At 40.7% G+C, this 16,341-nt stretch overlaps 1 protein-coding gene across 3 annotated transcripts in view; it reads left to right on the forward strand.

Annotated features, from left to right (window-relative positions):
* Nucleotides 1-11,654, forward strand: part of spg11 (SPG11 vesicle trafficking associated, spatacsin) — a 34,704-nt gene extending 23,050 nt beyond the window's left edge. For 2 of the 3 annotated variants that reach the window (XM_042411781.1, XM_042411783.1), the window contains exons 27-40: nt 37-144; nt 698-863; nt 1,140-1,354; nt 2,304-3,048; nt 4,549-4,688; nt 5,839-6,043; nt 6,155-6,292; nt 6,523-6,656; nt 6,773-6,892; nt 8,580-8,748; nt 8,878-8,954; nt 9,047-9,202; nt 10,931-11,082; nt 11,168-11,654. In XM_042411781.1, the coding sequence (XP_042267715.1) occupies nt 37-144; nt 698-863; nt 1,140-1,354; nt 2,304-3,048; nt 4,549-4,688; nt 5,839-6,043; nt 6,155-6,292; nt 6,523-6,656; nt 6,773-6,892; nt 8,580-8,748; nt 8,878-8,954; nt 9,047-9,202; nt 10,931-11,082; nt 11,168-11,342 (2,700 nt within the window). In that variant the 3' untranslated portion in view covers nt 11,343-11,654. The remainder of the gene's footprint in view (nt 1-36; nt 145-697; nt 864-1,139; nt 1,355-2,303; nt 3,049-4,548; nt 4,689-5,838; nt 6,044-6,154; nt 6,293-6,522; nt 6,657-6,772; nt 6,893-8,579; nt 8,749-8,877; nt 8,955-9,046; nt 9,203-10,930; nt 11,083-11,167) is intronic. The other variant, XM_042411782.1, reaches the window with a different exon arrangement.
* Nucleotides 11,655-16,341: the final 4,687 nt, after the last annotated feature.

Below are 16,341 nucleotides of genomic sequence, written 5' to 3' on the forward strand. Positions count from 1 at the left end.
TGCCTCAGACATCTCTGTGTTTTGTTTGTCTCTCAGGACTGTCCTCTGGTGTTGGTGTTGAGGATGTTCGAGTTGTGTTGTGACTACAGGAACTTCTCTGAGGCCAAAACGAAGCTGCTGGACTTCCAGAGGACGCTCATCGCTGTAAGTCCCACTTCATTCATTAAAAATGTATAAAATCCACTTGCAGAAATGGAAAACCTGCTTGAGAAGATAATCAATCACTGTGAACATGCTGTAGGTCTTATGTTTCACCGTTTTCTTGATGTTGTTGCGAGTGGAAACTGTTTTGAAGAGACAATGCATTGATGGTCCCTCTCAGAAAACTCACATATCTGAGATTTGACTGTCAGCTGCCACACTTTTCATTGTTGGGAAATAAAGCAGGAAGACAGACAAAAAGAATAAGTTGTGAGAAGGAACATGGTAACTGTGGTTGTTTGGTGCTGAGCAGGTAGTGTACAGCGGCTTTTTAGAGCTTTTTCTCTGAAAACGACGCTATGAGAGCGCTGAGAGTGAACCAAAACAGTAAAGTTGCAGCCAGACAGATAAACAACGAGCTGAAACTCACTATAAAGCCGAGAGGAACTGCAGATAATTCTCTGTAGGTTCATCACTATGAGCCACACACACAACACATTACACACTCTGAGCTCATCCTCTCTAATCGGCCTTCTCTTCTTCTTTGCTGATCTAGCTGAGAAATGGCAGCCCGACGCCCTCCGGTGGGCTCCCCCTGCAGTGGGTGGAGAGCCAGGCCTCCGTGCTGCTCCTCACTATGCTGCAGCGCTGCTCCTCCCAGTACGACCTCCACCGGCTGCTGCAGCTCCTTGCCGACGTCGACAAACTTCTCAAATCCAACGGTGAGACCTGAGAGTCGGAGCAGGAGATGAAAGGGATTAGTATTCGGCTTCATTAGCACTTTGGCAAACCAATTTCCTGCCTCTTAATCATTTTTTTTAGAGCTGATACGGCTCAGCTGCTCATTGACATCAAGCTTCTGTCCTCTGATCTGTCTGTAGGATTAGTATACTTCACACTAAAGCACCAGTTTCTGCTGAAGTTTAGAAAAAACTTCTACTTTTTATTGTTTCTTTTATTTAAAATTGTTATTATTTGTCATTCTGGGGTGTTTGTAGGTCCAGACTTCAGAAAGCTGAGTCAGCTCAGTCAGGTGCTGCAGGGGTCAGAGGTCAGCGTTTCTCCCAGGCTGCTGCAGTGCAGTACTCCCTCCGTCCAGCAGGAGGAGTTCCAGGCTGCAGTGGACGCTCTGCAGGCCAGGGGGTGCTACAGCCAGGCCAGACAAGTCGCCCTGCTGGCCGGCCTCCCCATCCACCGCCTGCTGCTCAGCCAGGTCGGCTCCAGATTTATATTTACATCTTAGATTCTGATTTAACATTCAATTTACACTCACATTCATATGTACATGAATATTTTACATGTGGCTTTAATATTTAACCATGCTAGCAGCAGTGTCAGCTGACCCATCACATTCAGACAAGATCCTCAGAGGATGAATCCTACTCAACCAATAAGGTTGACTTTTGTTGTTTAGAGTGAAATATCTCGACAATTATTGGATGGTTTGGCATGAAATTTACATCAGATATTCAAGCTTCATAGAGGAAACAATCTAACCACTCTGATGATCCTCTGACGTTTCCTTTAGCGCCACCAGCAGGTCAAAGTTTCCACTTATGCTGTGATATATCTCAACTTTTTGATGGTACAAAATTTGGCCCAAACGTTCATGGTTCCCAGACGACTGACTGACTTTTGACTGTTTTTTGTTGCACCACCATGACGTTGGACTTTCTAGTTATTTCTTGAAATGTCTCGACAACTGTTGGATGGATTGTCATGAAATTTGGTTCCACTCAGGATCAGGTGTAATAACTTTGGTGATCCTCTGACTTCTCATTTTGCACCATCGTCAGGTCAAATTTCAGTCATTGTGTCCAGTAGTTTGGTTTATGACCAAAAACTCATCACATTTCCATCAGCTTCAGCTGTACAATATGATCATAACTGATAACACTGATGCTGATGCTTCTCCTAAAGCTGCATGAATGGCAAAATCATATCATGGTCATATTATATGAACATTCTCACCTCTGCAGACAGCTGGAATAGTTCTGCTTTTACATTTTATATTTCTTTGTTTAAGAACAAGCGTTTTACAAGTGTAGACATGCTTATTGGCTTTTCAAAGATAATAGATTATATATTTTCACCATACATAGCTGGTGACTAGATTTGATTCACTTGATTTGGATGTTTGATGTGTTATTTCTTCCATGTAGCTTCTCCAGGAAATAAACTCCCAGAGGGCCAAGCGGCAGTGGGGGAGGTTGGAAACGCGCGTCGGTTTCTGGAGGAAGTGTCACGAGCAGCTGAAGGCCGACAGCACCGATCCAGAATCGGCCTCCCAGTTCTTCCTGTCGCAGGCCGAAGCCGAGCCCGTCGGCTCGTCGGGGGCCGCGGAGGCTCAGGCTGAGCTGCTGGATGTCCAGGAACGGTGCCTGCTGCTGGGGCTCGCCGCTCACTGGCTCTCCCTGGACAGCCCGGCTCCTGTGGACAAAGTGGAGAGCCTGGAGAAGAAGCTGTGGATGAACCGGGTCCGACAACACGTCCTCACGGTCGCCATGGAGAAGGAGAGCGTTTTCAACCTGCCGCCGCCCGCCGTCACGCCTGAGATGAACACATACGAAGTGCTCATGAAGGAGTTCTCCTTCTCCAACATATCAGACCTGAACACGGAGACGTGTCTCAGTCTGGAGGGACTCCCGGGTCCCGCCGAGGAGCAGGACGGGCTGAATATCAACTCGGCGCTGGGTCCAGAGGAGAGGAGGATTCTGGCTGTGCTGATCGGTCAGTTGTTAGACGAGGGCAGCATCCATGAAGCCAGCCGGGTGTGTCGTTACTTCTCCCTGTATCACCCGGACATGTGGGTGGTGCTGCGCTGCCGAGGCCTCGCATCCGGAGAACTGAACCCGGAACCACAGGAGGAGACGTCAGAAGCTCCGGAAAGGAGGCTCATGACTACCTGTAAGCTTAAACTACAATCATTAACCATGAATACTTTAAGTCCCTCCTCCTCAGTTGGATGTTTGAGCTTCTCTGTGCAGAGTTTGTTTTCACATTTCACACGTTTCTCTGCTCACCTTAAATCTCAGTTCACGTCTCGTATCTACAAGCAGGATTTATGACATCACAACTAGTTTGGAGCCAATCGTGGTCCAGTATGCAGTTTACACAAGTGTGATGAGGAAACGTGAGCCTCCAGTGCACAAACACTGACACTTTACAGAGAAAGAGGAGACAGCAGGAAAACTTTCACAAGGATCAATATTTGCATGTTCATAGATTCTGGATTTTATATGGGGAAGGAAATTTATTCTTAATGACCGTTAAACAATAGAGACCGGAGCCGAACTCTCAAAATTTAACAGAATTTATTTTCTTTACAAGAAGGAGCGTTTCACAGTGCAACACACAGGATGAGGTTACAAAGAAAAAGGCTCCTTGAGGAGCGCCTACAACAGGGTTTTATACACCTTAAGTGGGCGTTACAGTTCTTCTCTTAATCTATCAAATACAGACTTATTGATAACGTCATGTCTGTTTTCAGTTCTCCTGCCCAACTGACCCCCAGATGACACGTCTCATCCTGTCTCCAACGAACTTTAATTTCTACATCTTCCTCTTTACAAATATAACGCAGAACTTCCTTTAACCTCAGCTGATGAGTCTGCTGATGTTGCAGAGTTGCAGGAACAATTTATCATGATCTAGATAAAACAGTAACACTTATACACAGTGTAATCATCATTGTTATAACAAACAAGGTGATTGATTTTTTTGGTGGAAAATTATATCAGACATACATTAATATTCCAAGCACAGTATTGAACTAAATGTTACTGATTGTAATTTTATTTCACTGATATCAACCTCACAGCCTATTCAGTTAATTAGCTAATTAATGCTCCTACAAACTGAAGACATCAAGCTCTCCACTGGTGAATGCAGAATATTTATTACCAGAATTACATTCATATTGTCATATTCTGACAATTTATAGACAGATTTAATCGATTTAATCAAGACAATAATCTGATGAATAAACTCAGAATAAACTACAAGTTGAGAAAAGAGTGAGAATTGGGAAAAATTGCAAGAAAAGGAAAATAATGCAATTTTTTTTTTTTTTGTGCTAATTTTTAAACTTATTTTCTGAACATGAGAACCATGGGCTCAAAGTTATATAAAAATTAAAATAATGTAATGGTCCAAATCACAAGCAGTCTGTTGATTTGGTCATTTAATGTGAAAAAGCAGTAATTTAGCAAAATTGCAAACTCTTGCAGATATTGTGGAGATTTCTTGAATTTGCGTTACTTGTTGCAATCGCAAAATCACAATTTCCTGGAGGTACTGACGTTGATCTAGATCCAAATCCGCTGCCTTATAAAAACAGTTTCTGTATCTAAACAAAACATCAATTTTTCTTTCTCATCAGTTTCTTTTTCTCTGCGTCTCCTGCAGCCACCTCGTTCAGCAGCTTGTCGTCGTTCGTGATGCTTCCTGAAGACGACGTCGCTGTGCAGCTCCAGAAACTGGTGGAACAGTGTCGCCACGGCAACAACTACTGCAAACAAGTCCTCAGCCTCTACCAGCTCTCCAAGGTGCCGTCCATTAATCGTTTTGTTAGTAAAATATCAGAAAATATTGAAACATCACATTTTCCTCACGTCCTGGCCGATGTATTCAATCATAAAATCATCTTTTAAAGGATTGGCATCAACTAAGTGGGACAGGTGACTCTGAATTCTAACATCTTGATTAGCAAAATACATAAATTGATGACAGAACAGCTTTTTACCAGTCAAACAGACTCAGCAGGAGCAGAGAACCAGCCTCTGTGTCTGGTTAGCTAATGTGGCTATGACTTGCTACGTTAACGTTAGCTAGTCGATCTGCTGACATGCGGCTAAATGACGGACAGTGTGCAGGATTTTTTTTTGGTTCTTTCACAATGATTAATACTCAAAACAGATCAGAACATGCAGAGAATCTAAGAGACATCGAGCTGCATTTAAAATAATTTCCAGTCAAACTGTCTTAAACTTTTATTTCTGGTGTTTTTAGTGTTTGATGTTCATTTACAGGCTGCAGCAACAAACGCTTCACTGTTCAATTTGTTGTTCGGTTCGATTAAGTTTGATGATTATCGTGTTTACGCTGATATTTACTGCAGATAAACAATATTAAAGGAATCAGATCAGGGTCATAATACTGTCATAAGAAATAAATATAATATCTCTTTATTGTCAACTGTCTATATTGGTTCATTTCATTATTTTGGGAAACAAATGTAAAGCTGGTTGTACAGAACGACCTCCTGAGCTTCAGAAATATACTGGATGTTATTAATAATTCAACTTTGGTATAAAGTAGAGCTGCAACGATTAATCAGCAACTGTTTTGATGATTGAATAACGGTTTTAGTTATCTTTTAAGTAAAAATGTCCTGGTTTCAGCTTCTCAAATGTGAGGATTTGATGCTTTTCTTTATCATAAATGACAGTAGACTGAATATATTTTGGTTTTGGACTGTTGGTCAGACAAAATGAGGCATTTGAGGACGTCGTCTTGGATGTTGGGAAATTATAAAGAGCATTTTTCACTATTTTCTGACATTTTATAGACAAAATCATTCAAATTAATATTGTAAAGAAGGCTCACATTGTGTTGCCCTCCGACTCTTACAGTGAAACAGGATAAACGATGCTAACATTAAAACTCAGTCTGTGTGCGTCCTCTCGTCCTCTCCAGGAGCTGCAGTGTTCCTTCAGTCAGATCTGTAAGGAGGAACCTCGTTCGGTGTTGGAGAAGCTGCTGCTGTCTGACCAATCAGAGCGTTTCAGGAAGGCTCAGGCCTTTATCAAAGCTCAGGGCTTCTCCGCCGACACCGTGGCCGAGCTGGTCTCCTCTGCTGTGGTCCAGGCGCTGCTGGCCTCCAACCAGGAGCTGCAGCCGGGTGAGTGAGGACAGCAGGACGCGTCTGGATAATCCTGAAAATGTCTTTCTGTATGTTATGTTATATGTGTGTGTGTGTGTGTGTGTGTGTGTGTGTGTGTGTGTGACCCAGCAGAGAAGCAGGTGTTCAGGCCGTCGGAGGGACGCGACTCACTGATGCAGCTGATCAAATTGTGTGATGACCCGAACCTGGTGGGAGTCAAACTGCTGGAAAACCTCAACAGCGTCCCACTGAGAGACCTGAACTGCAGTACGACACACACACACACTCACACTCACACTCACACACACACACACTCACACACACACACATACATTCACACACACACTCGCTGTCTGAGTTAGTCATATCAAGTGGATATCTGACACATTTACAGTCTTTTTAGCATCAGATTCCCTCTTTGTGTTTCCTCAGACAGTGTTTCCCTGCGTCAGGTGTTTTTAAATGTTATCATCTGTTATCTTCCTTCCTCTCTATAGTTGTGGAGCTGCTGATCGTGGCTCACGACTGTTTCAGTCTGACCTGTAACATGGAGGGGATCGTCAGGGTTCTCCAAGCCGCCCGTCACCTCAGCCACACCTACCTCGCACCAGGCGAGCACTTCAGCCTGCTGGTACGAGCTCTCACCTCATCAGTGTGTAACTGGAGTTGATGTTTGTTAATTAGCCGGATGACGGTGAACAGAACAGAACCTGAATGATGCTAAAAGGCGTCTTTATGTGCTTTCAGGTGCGTCTGCTGACGGGTATCAGCAGGTATAACGAGATGACCTACATCTTCGACCTGCTGCATCAGAACCATCGCTTTGAGATGCTGCTGAGGAAGAAGGTGGACACGGACAGAGGACAGGTCTGACACACACACACACACACACACACACACACACACAGATAGTAATCATGTTAATGTCCAGTTATCAGACAAATATAAATGGAGAGTTTCCCCACACTGGATGTCAAAACTGGACCATCAGAACTGCCAGTTCAATAAAGTTTTCACTTAGTTTATTGTGCATAAAACTAACTTTCTTATTCTCATATTTCTCCAGTGATAACCCCCCATTCATCATGTTGAAATCATGTTAAAGCTATAATATGTAATTATTCCACATTAAAATGTCTAAAAACAACTAGACCTATGTTATATATATTGTTGAGTTGTGTACTTACATTATCCCAAATGTTTCCAACAATTTTCAAACTCAGAGAAATCTGTAATTTAATCAAAGTAACGGACCGTTTCATTTGGTCGCCTGTCAATGGCGTCATACCTCCTCTACCAAAGAGTAAACACGCACAAGATGCATACGGCGGCGCTGTGTTTGTCCGCTACAATGGCGTCTACCAAAGAGTAACTTACACACATACAAGATAATACATCGGTGTTGTGGTTGTTCCACACAAACTGTTATAAATGGACTTTTATTCAGTTTTAAACCACATTTTCATGATAAATTTAGGTTGTTTTTAGCTATATCTTTTAGTCGGAAGAAGGATTTTAGTCATTGGACGTCTGGATCTTAAGTTATCAGAGAAATAAACTGGAAATAACACTGGAGTAATCCTAACCCGGTGAAGCTGGTTGTTTAACAACAAAGACAACAACTCCCATGATCCCTTGCTACTTCACACCATCATCACACTCCGTCTTTTCGTTATTGTTTTGATTGAGAACCCTAGCGGCTGAAATTACATATTGTGCGTTTAAATATGTTATTTATCTAACGTCATTTTAGTTTTGCATTAAATTCTCACACATATTTGCAGAGAACAAGTCTGAAAATTCCTACATTTTCCAATTTTCATAAGTATATTTTATCTTTTTACAGTATATGTCTGTTGTCTAATCTGCTCCTGATGCTGTTTGATGTTGATGCCATTTAATCAGTTAGTATAATGTACATTTCCACAGCATCAGACTCTGCTGCTCTGTTTTACTTTTTAACAGAAATACTGTTTTCACGGATCTACTTTGATATTTTTTCGTTCGCTGTTAGTGAAACTCTTCCTGTAGAGATGTTTCACATTAAAAGCCTTCCAGCAGCTCAAAGTGTCTTTTATTGACGATCTCTTCACAGCAATGAAAAAACGGCAAAGATCGAAGAGATTGGAAGGAATGAATGAAAACATTATATTATTGTGTTGTGCATGGACCCTGTTAAATAAACTAAACTAATATTATATTACAATGTGAGACATTACAGTGCAGGTTCTGTCATTTCACACTCGCTTTAGGATGATGCTTTTGATGCTTACCTGAGAATTTACAGGAAACCAGTTTTGACACTATTTTAATGTAACTGAATGATTAAAGATTCCCTCCAGACATGTGTTAAGACATAAAAATACTCTGCTCGGAGCAATAATGTTTGTCTGATATGGTTTTTCCACACAAAAAAGTATAATTACTATGTTAAAAACCTTAAAAAGGCATCTATTCCTTCTCCCTCATTACAGAAAAACATATTTTTAGTGTAGGTGGATTTAAACTAGCGCATGTTCACCCCACATTAACCCGACATTCCCTCCTGTCGCAGAGCTCCAGTCTGAAGACGGCTCTGCTGGACTACATCAAGCGCTGCCTCCCCGCAGACAGCGAGAAGCACAACATGGTGGCGCTGTGTTTCAGCATGAGGAGGGAGATCGGAGAAAACCATGAGATTGCTGCCAGGACGCAGCTGAAGATCATCGAGTCTCAGGCCTGGGGTGAGTCAGGAGAACGCTAACAGCAAGCCTACAAACGAATTTACAGAAGACATGAGCTTTTTATCTGGTTTGAACCGGCCGTACTGGTGTTTTTGACCTTGAGTTTTTGCTGACTTGTCTTTAAAACAGTCGTGACTCCTGAGCTGAAGAGTTCGTTGGTGAAGGTGTTGGGTCTGCTGAAGGACGCTGCAGAAAGCTTCTCCAAGGTATCTGAACTCCTCTACAGGCTCTTCAGCTTCTACCTTTAACACAAAGAGAGATATTAACTCTGTGTGTGTGTGTGTGTGTGTGTGTCCAGGACTCGTGTGTGCGTCAGGCGAGTCGTTGTGTTCGGATGGCTAAGCTGGTCACTCTTCAGCTCCACTTCCTGAACCAGGGATCAGACCTGCGCATCATCAACCTGCGACCCGCAGAGCTGCTGAACGCCGTCATGGCGCTGCCTCGATGCTACCAGGTCTGTTTCTGTTATAAAACACTGATTCTGCACTAAAAGATTCCTCCACCCATGTAGCATCACACCTCTGTAACATTCTCAGACTCATGATGGACAGTTTAAAAAAAAAAAAAAGGTTAAAATCAATGCAGCAGAACCAGAGATATTGTCCTTTTTACTCCACACATTCTTCTTCCTTGTCAAAACCAAGCAGCAACCTCCGGAGCTGTAAAATGAAGCCAGTGCGGAAGTGCCAAAAACTGCAGTTCCTTGAATGGCCACTTGAGGCTCCAAAAGCGAGTCAATCCCCATAGACCCCCATGTTAAAATGCCCAACTTTACAGCAGAAATAAACATGTTTACAGCCTGGTACAAAAAACGGTTTTGGTCTCTATAACTAATTTCTTCTTTCATGACAACTGTACGGGGGGTGAATTTTTTTATAACTCACCAGTTTAAATTTTGTTAATCCGTAAAGTTATGCATAATGAAGGACATGACTGCTTTGAGTGACAGGTCCGCATGCCGCTAGGTGGCTTGTTTCAGCCATTCGGCCCGCCTCTTTGCCCATTTTTGATTGGCTGGGAGTTAGGCAGCGTCACGTACTGCCAAGATGGCGACGGCCAGAGCGGCTCACTTTGAGCTTCAAAACTGCTCTTCAGAAACCAACGGGTGACGTCACGGTGACTACGTCCATATTTTTATACAGTCTATGGTCAAAACCTGGTGCCTACATTACCCACAATGCAATTCAGCCAACGACAGGTGAGGTGGTGATTAGGGTGTGTTATGCTAGTAGCGGCTAATGTAGCCTAGAGCTGCTAGCCTCCAGCAGAGATGAAGAGCTACAGAGGTCTGATAACCTCACATCTTCTTTTTCCACACCTCCAGATCGTTTTTATTTTTAATTTGTAGTCTTCATTCTTCAACTGACGCTGACTCAACTGACATCACTTGAGGCGATTTATCAGTTTTCAAACAGCTCCCTCTGGAGACACAAAAAAGTTTTATACTACTTTTTCAACATATACAGTTGTACTCTGCAACTGGCTCTCTTAACTGTAGGGATGTTAGTGTGCTAATGTGCCACTAGCTATACTGCAGGCTGTTAGTCATGTGACCAGTGTCTCTACAACACAGCAGGAAATGATGTAATGAAAAATATATATACACACCAAAAAGACATGTGCAATATTACTGTAATATGCAAGTTATAGTGCAAAGACTCAAGGTAGTAGTGGGGATGATGGCAGTGGAAAGATATGGGTAATGTATAATAAAGGTTTTTCACAATAAAGGTAATATGTGTAAAAAACATAACGATTATTTTCATCATCGATCTGCAGATTATTTTCTTGGTTAATTGATGAATCATTTAGTCTATAAAATGTCAAAAAGTAGGAAAACTCCAGTCTTAGTTTCCCAGAGTCCAAGGTAACTTCTTCAAATGTCTCGTTTTGTTTGATCAACAATCCAAAACCCAAAAATATTCAATTCACAGTGATGAAGAACAGAGATGAGCAGCAAATCCTCACATTTGAGATGCTGGAACTAACACATATTAACAAAAAGTTGCAGATTAATTTTCTTTCCATCAACTAATAGAATACAACACACACACACACAACATAATATAATTAAACAGTTTATTGTAGAAATATATGTTAATAAAATAAGAGATATTTGGCAGCCTCAGGCCTCCATACACTAGACAGACAGTAGATCATGTCCCGTGTTTCCGTCTCTCAGGTGTTTGTCGTGTCGGAGGCGTACAGCTACAGTCCAGACTGGGTGGAGATTTTGTACCAGAAGGTGATCCTGAACGGAGACTTTTCTTACCTGGAGGAGTTCAGACGTCACCGTCCGCTCACCTCCGGCCTGTTCGAGGACATTTTCAAGAAGTAAGTCGGTGCTCGTGGATTCAGGAAAGCGGTGCTCTCGTGTCTCGTCTCTCACCTGTATGTGTTGTTGTTGTCGTTGTTTCAGGCTGGATGGCGCTCCCAGCAGCGTCACTCCGAACGTGAAGCGCCTGCTGACACACTGCGACGACGTGTGCAGCCGCTACAGGCTGGCCTACCAACAGAACCTGCATGACGTCACCAAAACGCTGCTGCAGGACGCCAAGACGTCCAGCTACCTGAACGACAAGCTGGCCAGCTGATCAGCTGACCGAGTCACTGACTGGTGGACGTTCAATCAATAATCAATAACTGAAACACTGTCAGTGTGCAACACTTGTGTCTTTATTAACCTGTCTTCTGTGGAGATTCATTAAAATACTTTTACAAAATAACTAAATAGAATAAGTTTCTATTGATAAATGAATGAAATACTGTAGATTTACTGATTTGTGTTTATGTTTATTTTGAACATGTAACAAATAAAAAACAAAGAAACAAAACAAGAAATAAAATGAAATGAACAGTAAACATATGCAGCAAACTCTCAATAAACAAAGTCTCATAAACATAAATATTAATGTAAAATTTATTGTGATTTATTGTGTTGTGTTGATCTCATCAGATCTTTACACAGTTGACATTTTTGTATCAGAGCTGCATTAATTAGTCAGTAAATCAATTAGTCGATCAACAGTAAATTAAACAAAATACCAGACCTGCTGGTTTCAGCTTCTCAAATGTGAAGATTTAATGGGTTTTTTTTGTCGTTAATTATAGTAAACTGAATATATTTTAGTTTTGGACTGTTGGGCGAACAAAACAAGAGATTAGAAGATCATTATTGTGCTATTTCCTGACATTTTATTGACAAAACAATTTATTGATTAATCGAGAAAATAATCTCCAGATCAGTCACAAATGAAAATAATTGTTAGATGTGCTGAGTCTGAGCTACAGGGGGGGACGTTTGGTGAAATTACATTTTTAGAGATCAAAGGAAAAGACACAAAAATATAGTTGAATGCAACAAGTTTAGTTCACTTCTCTGAGATTTTTGTTGAAAGGCTTTCTGGGAAATGTAGGAAAAACATGAAGCAGGTTTTAGTGAAAATCACTAGCAGGATAATTCTAGCTTTATTCAATAAGTTTCTAATTGTCAACAAATCACATGAAAACAAACAAATCAAACATGTTTGTCCGTCAACAAATGTTACTCAAACGAGAGGAAATAGTACATTTGTTGGGCAGTTTCAGCAGCGGATGAATACACATTTGATGCTTTAGTGAATATCTCTGGCAGCAGGACGATGTGTGTGTGGGATCAAATTATAATAAACTACAGTGTGTGTTCATGGTGATGAAGGAACATAGATCACTGATGTGTTTTTAATATTTTCTGGACAACAATGGAGCTTCTGAAATTCACAGAAATTCATACAATCACTCAGATAAGATCGCAAGTAAACTTTATTTCCTGTTAGTCTTGTGTGTTATGCTGTATATTAGACCTGAATGATATGAAAAAACATGTTTAAGACATTGATATTTAAAAGAATTTAAAAGAATTTATTGATTTTCATTGAGAAATTATAAACTGGAAGGTTGCAGTTCTCTGTTCCTCCACTAGAGGGCACTCATCGCTCAACTATTTTCATTCTCTTGTTGCCTGTCTGTGATTTCCTCTAAATAGTGTTATAAGGAAACAGATTCCTGCTGTTACAGCTTGTTGATTTGCACTTATTAAGACTAAATATTACAATAAATTATCTAAACCTCACATCTACAGTTTACATTATAATTTTAATATCAGCTGCAAATGTTCTAATCTCTCAGTTGCTGTTTTTACTGAGTATAAGTGACTCTTCACCAGTTGTAGAATTCCTTATTTTTACTTTCTCAGCTTTTTATTTTCTTTTTTCAGCTATTTTGGAGAGTTTTAACTTTCAGAAACTTGCAGATGTTCTGCTTTTTATGTTTGTTTTTTTGCTCATTACCGCTGCAGGCAGTGCTGGTAATAAGCTGCTGAACGAGAGAGAGGATGCTGGGAAGCATCCTGGAATTAAACCCATCTGTCTCTGGGCCGCGTGCACAAAAAAATATATTACCGCTATCAGGTAAACACACAACGTCAAAACCTCCAGAAAATGATATTCTGAACGACACACGTGCATTATTATTTTTTAAACAGGTTTCACAGACGATGAAAAACTTTCTAAATAGCGACTTCACCTCTCGCTTAGATAAACATGCTCATTACAGTTTGGTTTTTAAAGTTGCAGCAGTTATAAATGTTTGACGTTTCTCTCGCCGCCTGTTTGTCAGCAGTATCGTCTCTAATGGAGAGCGTCATTAAGAAAATGATCTCATTATTCAGCTCTAATTAGCAAATTAATCAAGAGTTTGTATAATGCTCAGTAGAGCAGAGAGGAAAAGCTTCACACCAGGGATTCAGCTCCAAATATACTCAATTTATTCGAGGTTTACACCCAGAAAACAGGATAAATTACATCATGATCTTTTGACCTTGAAAGTTATGATGACAATTTCAGTGAGAGACAAATATCTAAAAGTTTAACATTTAGGTTTCATACTTTAATCTGCAACAATAGCACATACTGTCAGTCAGTTTTCATACGTTTGCTCCGTTAATTTCTGCTCTATATGAAACAAACTGCGTCTCTTAGAGCTAAAAGAGAGAATTAACACATGCAACATGAAGTAACGTCGCGTTTCATCCTCATTTCCTTCCTCTAAAGTCGAGTGTTTTCATGTCAGTTCTGCAGCTTGTTTCTCAGACTCACACATGAAGAAATAGAAGAAATATTCCTGCAAATATGATGAGAAACAAGTGAGTCAGTGCATCTTATTATAGTACAGTAAATGCTACAGGTATGATTATTAGAATGGGTGGGTTGGTTTTGTATTGTGCTCTTCCAGAAATCCAACAAGCCACTTGAATCGAGTCAAAATCTAAAGTTTTTTATGGTCTTGATTTCTAATTTAAATGTCTCTAATCTGTGTGTAGAATAAAAAGTTCTACATCTTCCAGTTTCTAAATATAAGTAAGGTTCATGTTTACATCTTAAGGTGTTTATTACAGCTGGTCATCTGAAAAATCTGACGTGTACACATGACTGAACTGCCTGAAACAATAAAGTCGAAGTGTCTCAGACAAGCTAATTAATGCAGCGTTAATGCCGATGAAGTCAATGAACATTATATTTCACTCTCTGTTCAGTATGTTAATTACACTCATTACAAACAGCACTGCTAACCGCCACCTCAAATTCTCTGATGATGTGAAATTGCAAGCTGTACAACCTTCCCCCCCTCGCTCCTAACTCCCATCTGATGCGCTGTGAGTGTCGTACCAGAGGCAAGAAGAAGTAATTATGTTTCACTTTCATCATGATGTTTGTGCTTTGTCATCTATGTGGTCTTGTATTGTGGCAAGTTGTCTCTCTAAAATCTCCAGTAACGAGTCGCTGACATCACCGTCATGTTGGTCGTTTCCTTCCGGATGACTTGTTTGGAGATTTAGGTTTGTGGACTTGTTGCTGATTACATCACAGATTAAATGGCAAAAGAGACAAATATTCAATCACCTTTCAGGCCACTGAGGAGGATATTTACTAAAGACGCCAGTTTGTCAAATTGTGTTTCCTTTTATTTCCTTAAAGACTATGTTGAGGTTTTGTGCCGGTAAAATTAAATAAAAGCAGCACAGCTGGAAAAATGGGAGTGTTTGGTCTCATGTATTTTAAGGCGTTCCTGTTCACAGGTGTGAAATATGGGAGGAGGGAATGTAAATTTATACAAGTAGCTGCTGCAGCTGATTTATCACCGCAGACTGATCGCTGCTGGAGAGGAAACTGTGTTTGGAATTTAACTTCTGGGAAAAGCAGAGATATAAAATCTGGAGTAAAGTAGAGAGAAGAGAGGAAAATGCAAATGAAAAGCTTCACTCGCTCAGCATCACAAGACTTAAGAGCAGCAACGCAACAGTCTGTTATTTTTCACATGACTCAACCTTTCTGTTTCCCGCCAGTAATGTTTATTAACTTGGTCTTCAACAAACACTTTTCTTTTGTGTATCAGCTCTTATTTGGAGGCACTTAATGCAAATCAGATGAAGTGCGGTTGGGCTCATTTACCCTTAAATCCTTTTTTTAGGGAGACTTTGTAACATCTGTCCAGAGACTGCAGATAAAAAGTAGCCTCTTGGATAGCTGGAGCATTTACAGTAATGTTTATTAATGTGCACAGTCCCTGTTTAAACTCATGAATAAATAAAATAAAATAAATATCAGTACTCCAAATTAAATGACCAAATGTGTGGTTTGATCACGTGACTCCAGAGCGACACACAGGAGCGTTTTCTAATCTCTATCGGCAGGACGACATCATGTCTGTGCTTTCCGATACTGTTACACATCACTGTTAAACAATAATGATGTTTTATGGTGTGACAACGTTGTGGTTAAAGGTATAATATGTAATTATTCCACATTAAAAGGTCTAAAAACAACTAGACCTATGTTATATATGTTGTTGAGTTGTGTACTTACATTATCCCAAATGTGTCCAACAAGTTTCAAACCCAGAGAAATCTGTAATTTAATCAAAGTAACGGACCGTTTCATTTGGTCGCCTGTCAATGGCGTCATACCTCCTCTACCAAAGAGTAAACACGCACAAGATGCATACGGCGGCGCTGTGTTTGTCTGCTACAATGGCATCTACCAAAGAGTAACTTACACACATACAAGATAATACATCGGCGTTGTGGTTGTTCCACACAAACTGTTATAAATGGACTTTTATTCAGTTTTAAGCCACATTTTCGTGATAAATTTAGGTCGTTTTTAACTATATCTTTTAGCCGGAAGAAGGATTTTAGTCATTTGACGTCTGGATCTTAAGTTATCAAAGAAATAAACTGGGCAAACGTTAGCAGCAGCTCGGCTAACAGCCTCTCCAGGAAGTCTGGTGGTCGCCGAACATCGTCGGGGAAATATTGATTTTTTTAGGTGAAACAGCTTTAATTAGTATTTTTAACGATTTTAATCTGCATGTAATGCATGTAATCTGATTGTTCTGGAGAGGAGGAGACCTCTGCGGATAATTCGGCTCCCGGTAAAAACATCCCGAATGATTAACACTGGAGTAATCCTATCCCGGTGACGCTGGTTGTTTACCAATGAAGACAACAACTCCCATGATCCCTTGCTACTTCACACCGTCGTCACACTCCGTCTT

Source organism: Thunnus maccoyii, chromosome 5, assembly GCF_910596095.1.
Source record: "Thunnus maccoyii chromosome 5, fThuMac1.1, whole genome shotgun sequence".
In the NCBI taxonomy this organism is placed as follows: Eukaryota; Metazoa; Chordata; class Actinopteri; order Scombriformes; family Scombridae; genus Thunnus; species Thunnus maccoyii.